Source organism: Candida pseudojiufengensis (genome assembly GCF_024610245.1).
Source record: "Candida pseudojiufengensis strain CBS 10847 chromosome Unknown scaffold8, whole genome shotgun sequence".
Taxonomy (NCBI): domain Eukaryota; kingdom Fungi; phylum Ascomycota; class Pichiomycetes; order Serinales; family Debaryomycetaceae; genus Lodderomyces; species Lodderomyces pseudojiufengensis.
Window position 1 is genome coordinate 614,980 of NW_026261526.1, and position 12,838 is coordinate 627,817.

The window sequence follows — 12,838 nt, forward strand, 5'->3', positions numbered from 1 at the left end:
TGTATATCCTCATTAAATCTATACTCACCAAAAAATATTCATTGATTCTTTGTTGTTCATTAATCAAATTTCAATTTTGAAAACCTACTTCTTCACAAAACGCTGACGATACAAATTAATTCTTCTTTTGAACAATAATTGTAAACTAATTACCAAATCAAGAATTTCTTATCGTAAGTATGCAAGTTATGACACAACTTGTTACAGTCAAGTCACATAACAATAAAAGGTCGTGGGGATTGTAAAATAAAAAGATAAACGTTGATTAATTTATTACGTAATCTATTACTATACTTTTTTATGACGTGTTACACTACCATCTGTTTAATAGAGAACTGTATAGAATTACATAATAATAAAACTATTAGGGATTCTAAATACATAATAAAGAAAAAAAGAAATTTATTTCTAATGACAGAGAGTTCAACAATCAAATCTCATATAAATTTAATTTAAATTAATTTGCCAATCAGTTATCAACACGAATACAAGTTATCAAGAAACTAGGATATATCAATAAACAATCAACAATAGATATTACTTATCATATCAGAATATAAAATATACAATATTGAAATATTTTTCATAGTGGTTTTATACATTAGTCATTATAGTTATCATTCATCTCCAATTTAGAATTTAATACAAAGAACAACAGAATATCTTTAAGTTTAATGATATAGTAAATATTATAAATAAACATCACAACAAATCAAAACACATATCTACATATACAAACGAACAATCACAAATTTATAGAATTACGAAAATGATGGCTCATGAATTACCAATACCAATTAAAGTACATACTAATGAATTAAACGATACATTTAATAATACATCTAATAATACTCAAAAGAATTCAAAGAAAAATGATAAGATACATATTGATCAAGATGATGAAATAAGGTTATTACCTAGTGGAATGCCTGTAAATTTTGGACATAATAAGAATCAAACTTCTAAAAAATTAAAAACTTCAATAAAATTATCTTCATTACCTTCTTTACCTAGTGGCGAGAAACCTGATTTTTATAATGATAATAATAATAAAAAAGAAAATAGAAGGAAATCGAATAAAAATAGAGAGGAGGAATCAAACAAATCAAGTAACAAGTCAAAATCAACAAATAACCTGACAACAAAAGAGAACAAGAAAAAATCAAACACCTCAAGACAATCAAAAACAGATGTTGAACAAAGTTTACCAAATGGTCAAAAACCAAATTTTGGAAATAAGCTCAATAACGAAGATCAATCCAAATTAAAGAAATTAACAAAATTTGATAAAACAGCTGTTGCAGTAACATTAAAAGATGATTCATATGCTGGTTCATCGTTTCATTCTTCACCAGCTGCTTTAGCTTTACCAAAACCAAAATTTAAATCATCACCAAAACAAATTATTGAAAAAAATAATAATTTAAATGATGAATTAAATGATTTATCAAATAAATTTTCTTCAATTTCAACAAGTAGTGATGATACATCAAGTACAAGTTCTCAACAAACTACTCCTCCAAAGAATTTAACTAATTTATCATCAAATAATATGATATTACCTCAACAATTTCAAAATCCAATGTATCAACATCAATCTTTACCAATGCCACCTCAATCAAATCCAAATAATATACCATATCCTTATTATATGCCATCTACAGGATCAAACATTCCATCAACCATTCCAATGCAATTTAATCAACCTCCACCTCCTCCTCCACCTTCATTTCCACCACAACCACATAATAATATACCTCATTATAATCATTATCCACAATATCCACAATATCCTCAATTTCCAACATATCCTCAATTTCCAACATATCCTCAATTTACTCAACCAGGGCATGCGCAAGGTCCTCCAAGTCAATTTCAACAAATTTTAAACTCACAACAAAAACAACAATCACAACAATAGATGATGAAGTATGCTTCATATTCCGCTCATTTTATTCATTCATTTATTCATGAACTTTAAGATTTTTTAATCTTAAACCCTCACTTTCAATAACCATTTATGATGTTTTTTAATTCTAAATGTTTTTCAAGTTATTACTTTTTGTTTATTTTAGTTTTTGTTACTGGTTTAACACACAACAAATTTTTTGAAATTTCATTTATTTTTTATGTCCATCCTGTGACTATCATTCATTGTTTTTATTTATGATGATAGTCTTGTTTAATGATTATTATTATGTTTATTATTGTGTTATATTTTTTATGTTTTGATGATTATTTGTTTTTTTACATTTTTACAATGTATGAGCTCATTGAACTCATATTTGAGACATGGCCTTCAACGAAGGATTTAAATTCCTACAGGGGTTAGGAGATCAATAATCCCATAAATGTTTTATCAATTTATTTTTACTACTACCATACTTAATCAATAAAACATGGCAAGATATTTTTTTTTTAATAAGTTTTTCAATAATACCATTCAATGATTTTCTATTGTCTGTAGACAGAAGAACCAGTGAAAGGCGATTTGAATAACTTATTTCTTTTTTTTTAAATCATGTTTTGTTTATTGATTAGTATTAAATAACACAGTGATAAATAGGTTATTTTAGAGACAGTAATTACTTAAATTTTAAAATAATATTTTATCATTTAATTCACGATTATTGTATTGTAGTCTTTCCGTATTTGCGTATTTTAAATTGTGTTCCGTCTTTTAGGTTTTCGATCTATTCTTTTGCAACCAATTTTAGGAACCAATTTTTGTTGATGATATAAAATCAGACACAGTGTAAATGGGACAATTAAATATTATTAATACTGATAATATATTTGTTCAAATTAATAATTTTGGTATTGAATATAAAAGTAGATAAGATCTGAAGTCTGGGGCCTCTTTTCTCAAAATTACGTATTGAGGTACTTCCAATTCTGATTTAACACAATAATCAAAAGTAGTTTTAAAATATAAAGTTTTATTGCAAGTTTCGTTGAACTAATTCAATAGATTCATTTCACATATTTGACTGGGTGGATATTTAATTCACTAAGTGTCATTTTTTGATTTTGAGTTGATGTTTAATTTTGTTGCAAAATTATCAAAAATTTATAAAAGTCATGAAATTCAAGAACTACTCTTATATAACTGTAAAAATCAAAGAATCAGTAACAAAGCAGTAGATCATATCACACGGCTCAATCTTTTGTTGATCTAACTGCCTCACATGTAACCTTGATATATTCCATTCTTCTACATCGTCGGGTTACATGTCATATAGATTATGGCGTACAAATCAAAACACAAACAAAATTTGCCTATTAATTCATAATTCAGCAACATATGTTTTGATACAGATCATATGATTAGTGTTAGAACCTTTCTAAGCTCTGAAGAAGGTATGTTGATAACATGAAACTCCGTGTTTCAAATTTTTAGGGCTATAGACCCACTTATGTTTTTATGCACGTGACCGAAAAAAAGTAATGATATTTTGAGTGCGTTACATAGTTAACGATCAATTAGTTAGAGAAAATCAATTTTAGTGAAAATTCCATTTTTCATTAATTTGATAGCCTTCAATATTGAATAACATTATATACAATGGGTATGTCTTTGATACAACCACAAGATAGATAATGAAAGGTTGGAATCACTCATGAATGAATATATTCTTGGAAAGAAAGTTTGGAGAGAATATAACTGGAGAATATCAAACTATTTAATCAACTCTAATGATGGAAGAAAATTTTAATCAATAAATCTTGAATGGCAAATATAAAACATGTTTCGAATCAAAGACAAGAAGAAGGGAGATTTTTATTGCCTTATGAACTAAATACATATCAATATGTGAGACTTAGAATCTCGGGGATATACTGACAAATAAAACTAATAATTTCAAAAAGAGTGATGATCAATCAATTATCAGAATCATATTCAAATCATAATCAATACTAACATAAAATAGTGAACGTTCCAAAAACTAGAAAAACCTACTGTAAAGGTAAAGAATGTCGTAAACACACTCAACACAAAGTAACCCAATATAAAGCTGGTAAAGCTTCATTATTTGCTCAAGGTAAAAGAAGATATGATAGGAAACAAAAAGGTTATGGTGGTCAAACAAAACCAGTTTTCCATAAAAAAGCCAAAACTACTAAAAAAGTTGTTTTAAGATTAGAATGTGTTGTTTGTAAAACTAAAGCTCAATTATCATTAAAAAGATGTAAACATTTCGAATTGGGTGGTGATAAAAAACAAAAAGGTCAAGCTTTACAATTTTAAGGTTATTAATTATATATTTGATATATTGCATATAGTTGATTTCTTATAAAAATATTAATGTAAAATATTAACGATTTTTGAATAATATGAGATTTGAATTGTAGAGTATTACTCTCCAAATGTTAGGTTACCCCTTTTAATCGAATTATTCGCGTAATGTTCAATGTAGTATTTCGCACAATTCTTATCAAACTACGCCTTTTACGCCTTAAACATATCGCATAAGATTTAATTAATTTAAAGAACAATAAAAAAAAAATTCGTTTAAAGTCAAAACAAAAATTTGAATCATGAAACGAGAATTTATTTTGACTTGATTCAATTTAATAATTTGCATCATACTTTGCTTTATACATTCTTACAATAGTCAACAATACTGTTACAATTACAACTTTGAGAATTGTTAACTTATTCATTTGCATTTGAATCAAAAATTGACAGTCCACGATAAAGACTGTTGTCAATATGGATTTCGATCAATTAACAGATCAACAAAAACAACAGCTATATTTGCAACACTTACAACAGCAACAACTACAACAACAGCAGCAGCAATATTCTCAACAACAGCAAAGAGAGCCCTTTAAACAGACACAACTTCCACCACATCATCAACAATATCAAACGAATCAATATGTCAACAATATAGCAGATGAAAGTTATATGGACGAAGATTCAACTCAAATTATAGAAGAACCACCAATAATGTTGGAAGAGCATTCACCTGTAAGAAATCAAAATTTGAATCAACAACAAAATCATTCAAATTTTATTCAAAATCAAGTTCCATCACCAAGATTTGCACAAAATAATCAATTTGATACTTCAACTAATGGTTATAATAAAAACGTTCAATTTCATTCTATAGATTCAATGAATTTTCAACCACCAAATAATAATTTTACTCAACTTAATAATAATTCCAATACAAATTTATCAGAGATAAGTAGTAGTACTTCAGTTGTATCGCAAACTCAATTATCATCTAATAATCATGATCTCACACCTCCACCACATACACCTACATCAACTAATATACCGATGAGTCAACAACAACAACATCCTCAAGCTCAGGTACAATCACTACATTCTACTCAGCAGCAACAACAACAACAGCAACAATCTGCTCAAAGTTATACAACACCACCACCTTCAAGAGGAATACCGCAACAACAATATCAATCTCAACCACAACAACCACAACAACCTCAACAACAACACCTTCAACAGCCACTTCAAACAACAAACACTACAACCTTTCAAAGACAACCTCATTTATTACCAACTGAAATTCAAGATCGTGGAAAAGCAATAAAATTAAGAATGGAAAATTTTTATACAATGTCAGTAAATCATGCAATTGAAAGAAATCAAAGAAGAATGAATATGGAACAAAAATTAATTGAAGAAGGTAATGGAGTATCAGAAGAAAGAAAAAATCGTCATATACAAAATTATAGTAAAAAAGAAACTCAATTTTTAAGATTAAGAAGAACAAAATTATGTTTAGAAGATTTTGATACTATAAAAGTTATTGGAAAAGGAGCATTTGGTGAAGTTAGATTAGTTCAAAAAAAAGATAATGGTCATATTTATGCAATGAAAACTTTATTAAAATCTGAAATGTATAAAAAAGATCAATTAGCTCATGTTAGAGCAGAAAGAGATGTTTTAGCAAATAGTGATTCTCCTTGGGTTGTTTCATTATTTTATTCATTTCAAGATTCTCAATATCTTTATTTAATTATGGAATATTTACCGGGTGGTGATTTAATGACAATGTTAATAAGATGGCAAATTTTTACAGAAGATATAACAAGATTTTATATGGCTGAATGTGTTTTAGCTTTAGAAGCTATACATAAATTAGGTTTTATTCATCGTGATATTAAACCTGATAATATTTTAATTGATAGAAGAGGTCATATTAAATTAAGTGATTTTGGTTTATCTACTGGTTTCCATAAAACTCATGATTCAAATTATTATAAAAAATTATTAGAAGAAAATCCAAATCATCCATTACAAGCAAATCAATTAACTTATAATGGGAATAGTACAGTAAATGGTAGAAATTCAATGATGGTTGATGCAATACATTTAACAATGTCAAATAGACAACAAATGCAAACTTGGAGAAAATCAAGAAGATTAATGGCTTATTCAACTGTTGGAACTCCAGATTATATTGCACCTGAAATTTTTATTCATCAAGGTTATGGACAAGAATGTGATTGGTGGTCATTAGGTGCAATAATGTTTGAATGTTTAGTTGGTTGGCCACCATTTTGTGCAGAATCTCCTCATGAAACTTATAGAAAAATTATAAATTGGCAAGAAACTTTACAAATTCCTGATGATGTTCATTTATCACCAGAAGCAGAAGATTTAATTAAGAAATTATTAACATCATCTGATCAAAGATTAGGTAGATATGGAGGAGCAGAAGAAATTAAAACTCATCCATTTTTTAGAGGAGTTGATTGGGATACTATTAGAAAAGTTGATGCTCCTTTTATACCAAAATTAAGATCTATAACTGATACAAGATTTTTCCCAACTGATGAATTAGAAAATATTCCAGATAATCCTGTATTAATTAAAGCAATGGAACAAAGAGAATTAGATGCTAAAAATGGTGGTAGAAAAAATCCAAAAGAAGATTTACCATTTATTGGTTATACTTATTCAAGATTTGATTATTTAACTAGAAAAAATGCTTTATAGAGAATATATTTTTAGTAATAAACTTAATTTGAATATTGAATGTGAGATCATAAATAATGTGACTTTGAGGATTTGAGGTCGTTAACATCGCGGTTAATTTTATTAATAGATTGCTTAGATACTCTATAAAGGGATTTGAAGAGTCCGAAATTTTTACAAGGCTGAAAAAAACATAATCTGTTACAATACAGTTGAGAATATTCGAACCTCTATTCAATCTTTGACGATTGAAATTTAAATTCATCGGTTTTTAAATAGATCCATTTAAGTATATATTCGTAATTTCATATTTCCGTTAAAAATCGGTAATAAAACTATGAAGCAAAAAAAAATAAAACTAGGTAGAGGCAATTTTAAATTACTTGCATATTGTTAGATTAATTTAATTTTTAGGAATACACTTGAAGAAACTCTACTTATCGAGTAATAAAATCTATTTGATCTGCAAAGGTCGAGGACCAGATGGCACTTGTTTAATTTACAGAAAAAGGGATCAACCTTTGCATTCTTTTGACGGTTTATATTAAGTTAATCGTGAGTGCATAGTTTTTGGTTGTTTTTTCAATTTACTAGTTTCGGCTCAAATAACTCAATTGAACGCATTCAACTAGTCAATTCAGTATTTGTGTGGAATGAAACCTTAATTAGGTGTTGAATGAATCCAAATTAGGCTTATTAAATTTTATACATAATTTTGAATGTGTTCCTTAAGCGGCTTTTCAATTTTATAAAAATGGTCTAATGTTAACCTTAAATTCAGGACCATTGACTCAACTCCTTGATTTCGAGTTGTAAATTGAATGCATTTGAAATATCATAACTATAATACCAATTTACCATATTTAGTAGTCCTTTAGTTGGTCGAAAGTATATGAATTTAAAACAAAGACAATAAAAAAAATAAGAATACAAAAATGAAAAATGGAATTATGTAGGACAAAATAAATAAAAATTTCAACCGTAAAATCCGTAAAAGTAATAAAAATGACTCTCGAGTAAAATAAAAATTCGGTTGACTAGTTTTAAGATCTTTATGGAATGAATTCTCATAAGATAGCAAGTGAAGAACAACATTGACCCTATTGCCGAGAGAAGTTAATGATTTACAAAACCCTTTTGAATATATAAATTGCTCAAATTGCCAATTTTATGAATCTGGATGAGCCTAAATATAGAGTCCAAGATAAAAAAATCAATCTCTTTATAAACCCATGCAAGTAATTTAATAAAAGCTCTCATCTTCAAAACACAAAATCTTAGCTTGGTAAGTAATCGGTGATAATTTTATATTTTTGTTAACTATAATTCCATTTTAAGACTGATGTGATACAAAATCTTTTAATCTTAACAATAGTACAAAGATTTTTGAGTAAAGTTTCAGTAATATCCGAAAAAATTTGGTACATCCGTATTAAATTGAGTTATGAAATTAGTACAACGACTATAAGCTGTTTATACTCTACCTTGAAAAATATCAAAACTCCTTCATAAATATATATAAAGTGGTATGATACTTTTAGTCTTGGAAAAGAAGGTCCAAGCATAAATCATTAAAATTGCTCTTAAGTTGTGATAAAAACTGTCAAGTAGTTAAAGAGTTACACAAACGTATGTTTCATTATATTGAATTAGGTTTGGTTATTAATTTTAATCTGAAAGATTGATGATATAGTTTGATTTGAGATTTGGTAGGAGCCGAACTCGTCCATAAAAAAAATTTTGTATCTAGCTAAACAAATACAGAGATTGAAATCCACTCGGTTGACGAGAGTTACTATCCACATCAAATACAGTTGCTCAGAATAAAATTTTGAGAAATATCTTTTTGAATTAATCTTGGAGTTATAATATCGTAAGAATCTTTAGACTTTGACCGGTTTTGTTCCATTTATATTCAATCAAGCTTGACGTAATCGATAGAATAAGAATAAATAATGAAATCTTTTAAAGCTCAATTACTATTCCAAGTTGAGTCAATTTTCTAACTTTATAAACATCATCTTATTCTGAAAATTAAACATAAGTTAATATACATTCAGTAATGTATATTGAGTTAAAATAAAGAATAAATCGAGATTTATAGAATAAAAGATGAATCCTAAAATCGTTTCTCTAAATTTGTACTATAGATTAACTAATAATAGTTGGTTATGGTATATTGTTTGATTTACTTATATAGTAAGATGCGGATATATTTCAATGTTTCATATTAAAGTGTACTACTAAAAAAATAAATGATCATTTAATTGATAATTTTATTTTATTATATTACTAATTAATTATTCCATTATATAAAACTAATTATAATTGTACATATTTTATATTGACAACCAATTAATTTAATTTATTTTACAACCAACAATATCTCAATCTCATAAGCCAATTCATTACTTTCATCATCAATACCGAACCTATAGATCAATCAACCTTTAGTTGACATTTCAAAAGTTCAAAAAAACAAAAAGGTCATTTAAAACAAACAGAAGAAAACTCCGTGACATCATATATTTCGAGATGAAATCAACAACTATACTACTATCATGTTTACTTATAACTTCATCAATAGCGATGAATATGGATATGGATATGGATATGAGCAGCGCTGAAACAAATCATGACTCAATTGAACCTTCACATACTCATAATCATTACTCCGATGACAAATCAAATAAAACAGATACATCCAACCAATTAGAACCAACTCCTCATGTAATGAAACATCAACATGGTTTACCAATTTTACAAACTCATTTATTACCAGAAGAAAGATTATTTTGGGAAAATTATAATACAACAACATATTTTAATATAAAAACAAATCATCGTCCTTCATTATATTTACATATAATATTTGGATTAATTTCAATTTTTATATTATATCCTTTAACTTTAATTTTTAATAATTTAAATTTATCAAAAACTTATCTTGTTTCATTAATTATTCATACAAGTTGTTTGATTTTTTCAATTTTTAATTATTCAATTTTTATAAATTCAATACCCGATCTTTATCCTGGTAATGCTTATAATAAAATGATTATAATTGTATTTATTTCAACAATTTTACAATTAATCTTAGCATTTATTAAAAATTTAGAAACTAATACCAACAGTAATAGTACTATACATTCTAGTAATAGATATTTTAATTTATCTACTTCAACTAGTTCATCAGATGATGAATCATCACTGATTGATTCAACTCCAACAAATTATGAAAAAGTATTTAATAAAGAAGAATCAAAATTATCAAAATTACAAAATAAAATGAAATTGAATAAATTAAGAGAATGGATTTCCAATACGAAAGTATTTTATGCAATTAAAATTGCCTTCAACTTATTAAATTGGGGCCATTTTTTTTATTTTTTTGTATTAGTTCCCACAGGAGTTGCAACTTTTTGTTTATATGGTAAAGAACAAACAGTTTTTAATTTATTAGCTCATTTTATAAAAGGTGGAGTATTTTTCGCATATGGAGTATTATCATTAGCAAGATATTCAGGAGCTTTTTCACAAAAAGGTTGGTCATGGAATCATAAATTTATAACAAATGATTCACAAATGAATTATTGGGAAAAATTTCAAAATAAAGGTTTATGGACAATGGAAATGATTGAAAGTTCATTAATTTTATTTTATGGCTCAACAAATATTTTTTTAGAACATTTATCTAATGCTGGTGAAGAATGGTCACCAAAAGATTTACAACATGTTTCAATAGCTTTTATTTTTATTGGTTGTGGATTATGTGGTGTTATAACTGAATTAAAATTACAAGATTGGAGATTTGAACAAGCTAAATCAAATTATCAAAAATTTATTACAACCACCGAAGAAGATCATCCACAACATCATCAAGTGGAAATTATAAAAGCAAGTCCTGGTTTTTCACCAAATCCTTTCCCCATTTTAACAATATATTGGACAGGTATATTAATGTCAAAACATCAACAAGCATCAGAATTATCAACAGAAATTCATGTTCAATGGGGTAATTTATTTATAATGGGCTGTTGTTTTAGATTTTTAACATATATATTAATGTTATTAATTAAAAAAAATTCAACCACCGAATTAATTAAACCAAATAGACCAATAACAGAATTAATTGTTTCTTTCTGTTTATTATGTGGTGGAATAATATTTATGGAAAGTACTGATCCAATTATATTAAGTTTTGAATATTATGGTTTAACTTCAATGTTTACTTTAAATGTAACATTAGGTTTTATTACTTTATTTATGAGTTATATGATGAGTTTATTTGTTTTTAAAGATTGGTTAAAAAATAAATCTTCTACTACAGAAGTTGTATGAAGAAGATTAATCAAAAAATGAGAATAAGAGGAAGAAGAAGAAAGAATATTTGTATATAGAATGGCTGTTTAACCATTCGATTCTTGAGTTGCTTTGATTTTTGAATTTCGCTTTTGATTTTGAGTTTTGCTTTTGAATTTGCTTTTATCGTGTTTTTATTTGAATGTTTTTTGCTGTTTTTCACGTTATTTGTTAATTTGAATTTTTTTAATTCAAATTTACTTTACTTAATTATAATTTTTAATACTTAATACTAATATATTTATTTCAAAATGTTTTTCTACAATCTATATAAGATATACTATTTAATACAAATTGATTTTGAAAAATGGGACATGGTTTGTAGTTTCTGGCAAATTTTTTAAACTTAATTAAGTAAAGTACGTAAAGAAACATAGAGAATTTTAGTGCCTTATAGAATTGCAAATTATCACTAGATCATATGTTTTTCATTTCTTTTTGCAATAAACCCTTCTTTAAATTTGATGTACTCATTTGCAATACGCGCCACAACGTAGCCATCTCGAATACAAATAACACGATTAATAAAAGAGATCAATTCTCGTACCTTAGTTTCTTCATCGAATGTTTGTGGGTTTGTATTCGATTCAAATATTGACTTGTATGGGTCACATAAATCACACATTGAAACAAACACAAACTCTCTAAACATTCAATATTACTCCTGGTTTTGTATGAATTTGATATTTTCAAAATTTTATCTTATTAATTAGCCTGTATAACATATAAATTAAATAAAGTCAATTTGCTCATTGTTTTGCTTTCTTCTTTATTATAAAATTATACATTTTTTTGATTTTTTAATAACAGGAGGTTCTAAAGCTGCAACAATAGCTTCATCAAAAACAGTTTTTAAACCTCTTTGAGTTAAAGCAGAACATTCAACATATTTAACAGCTCTTAATTCTTTTGCTAATTTTTCACCTTGTTCTTGAGTTATAGGAGATAATTTTTGTCTTTGTAATCTTTGTAATATAACATCATCATTTCTTAAATCTGTTTGTGTACCAACTATTAAACATGGTACTCCAGGACAATGATGATGTACTTCAGGAAACCATTTTTCTTTAACATTTTCAAAACTTGCAGGAGATATAACTGAAAAACAAACTAAAAATACATCAGTTGATGGATATGATAATGGTCTTAATCTATCATAATCTTCTTGTCCTGCTGTATCAAATAATCCTAATGTAAATGGTTCATCACCAATCATTACTGTTACTGCATAATTATCAAATACTGTTGGTACATAATCTGCTGGAAATTTTGAAGTTGTATATGATATTAATAAACATGTTTTACCAACTGCACCATCTCCTACTACTACACATTTTATTGTCTGCATTTTGTTTATATATTTGTTTGGTTTTTATTTATATATGGATTGAAAAACTTGTATAGGTTTTTATTTTGATTTAATGTAGTGATTATGTGTTGACTGGTATTACTTATTATTGAAGGTAGTCAAAAATAGTGGGTCTATGAATGAAGTTTTTTTGAAACGAAAGTTTGAATGCT

The 12,838-nt window shown here is 26.7% G+C and overlaps 5 protein-coding genes across 5 annotated transcripts; 4 read left to right on the forward strand and 1 right to left on the reverse strand. All coding sequences in view use genetic code 12, as the record gives it.

Annotated features, from left to right (window-relative positions):
* Positions 1 to 769: 769 nt before the first annotated feature.
* Positions 770 to 1,921, forward strand: KGF55_001894 (uncharacterized protein; the record flags this gene model as incomplete). The annotated part of the gene is made up of 1 exon (XM_051756517.1): positions 770 to 1,921. One exon carries the CDS (start codon positions 770 to 772, stop codon positions 1,919 to 1,921), a length of 1,152 nt encoding a protein of 383 aa, XP_051615572.1.
* Positions 1,922 to 3,323: 1,402 nt separating this feature from the next.
* On the forward strand, positions 3,324 to 4,249 carry RPL42 (60S ribosomal protein eL42; the record flags this gene model as incomplete). Its single annotated transcript, XM_051756518.1, has 2 exons — positions 3,324 to 3,360; positions 3,933 to 4,249. 2 exons carry the CDS (start codon positions 3,324 to 3,326, stop codon positions 4,247 to 4,249), a joined length of 354 nt encoding a protein of 117 aa, XP_051615573.1.
* Positions 4,250 to 4,714: 465 nt separating this feature from the next.
* CBK1 (serine/threonine protein kinase) lies at positions 4,715 to 6,976 on the forward strand (the record flags this gene model as incomplete). Its single annotated transcript, XM_051756519.1, has 1 exon — positions 4,715 to 6,976. One exon carries the CDS (start codon positions 4,715 to 4,717, stop codon positions 6,974 to 6,976), a length of 2,262 nt encoding a protein of 753 aa, XP_051615574.1.
* Positions 6,977 to 9,490: 2,514 nt separating this feature from the next.
* KGF55_001897 (uncharacterized protein) lies at positions 9,491 to 11,296 on the forward strand (the record flags this gene model as incomplete). Its single annotated transcript, XM_051756522.1, has 1 exon — positions 9,491 to 11,296. The coding sequence occupies one exon, from the start codon at positions 9,491 to 9,493 to the stop codon at positions 11,294 to 11,296; it is 1,806 nt and encodes a 601-aa protein (XP_051615575.1).
* A 793-nt stretch (positions 11,297 to 12,089) lies between these two features.
* On the reverse strand, positions 12,090 to 12,665 carry CDC42 (Rho family GTPase; the record flags this gene model as incomplete). The annotated part of the gene is made up of 1 exon (XM_051756523.1): positions 12,090 to 12,665. One exon carries the CDS (start codon positions 12,663 to 12,665, stop codon positions 12,090 to 12,092), a length of 576 nt encoding a protein of 191 aa, XP_051615576.1.
* Positions 12,666 to 12,838: the final 173 nt, after the last annotated feature.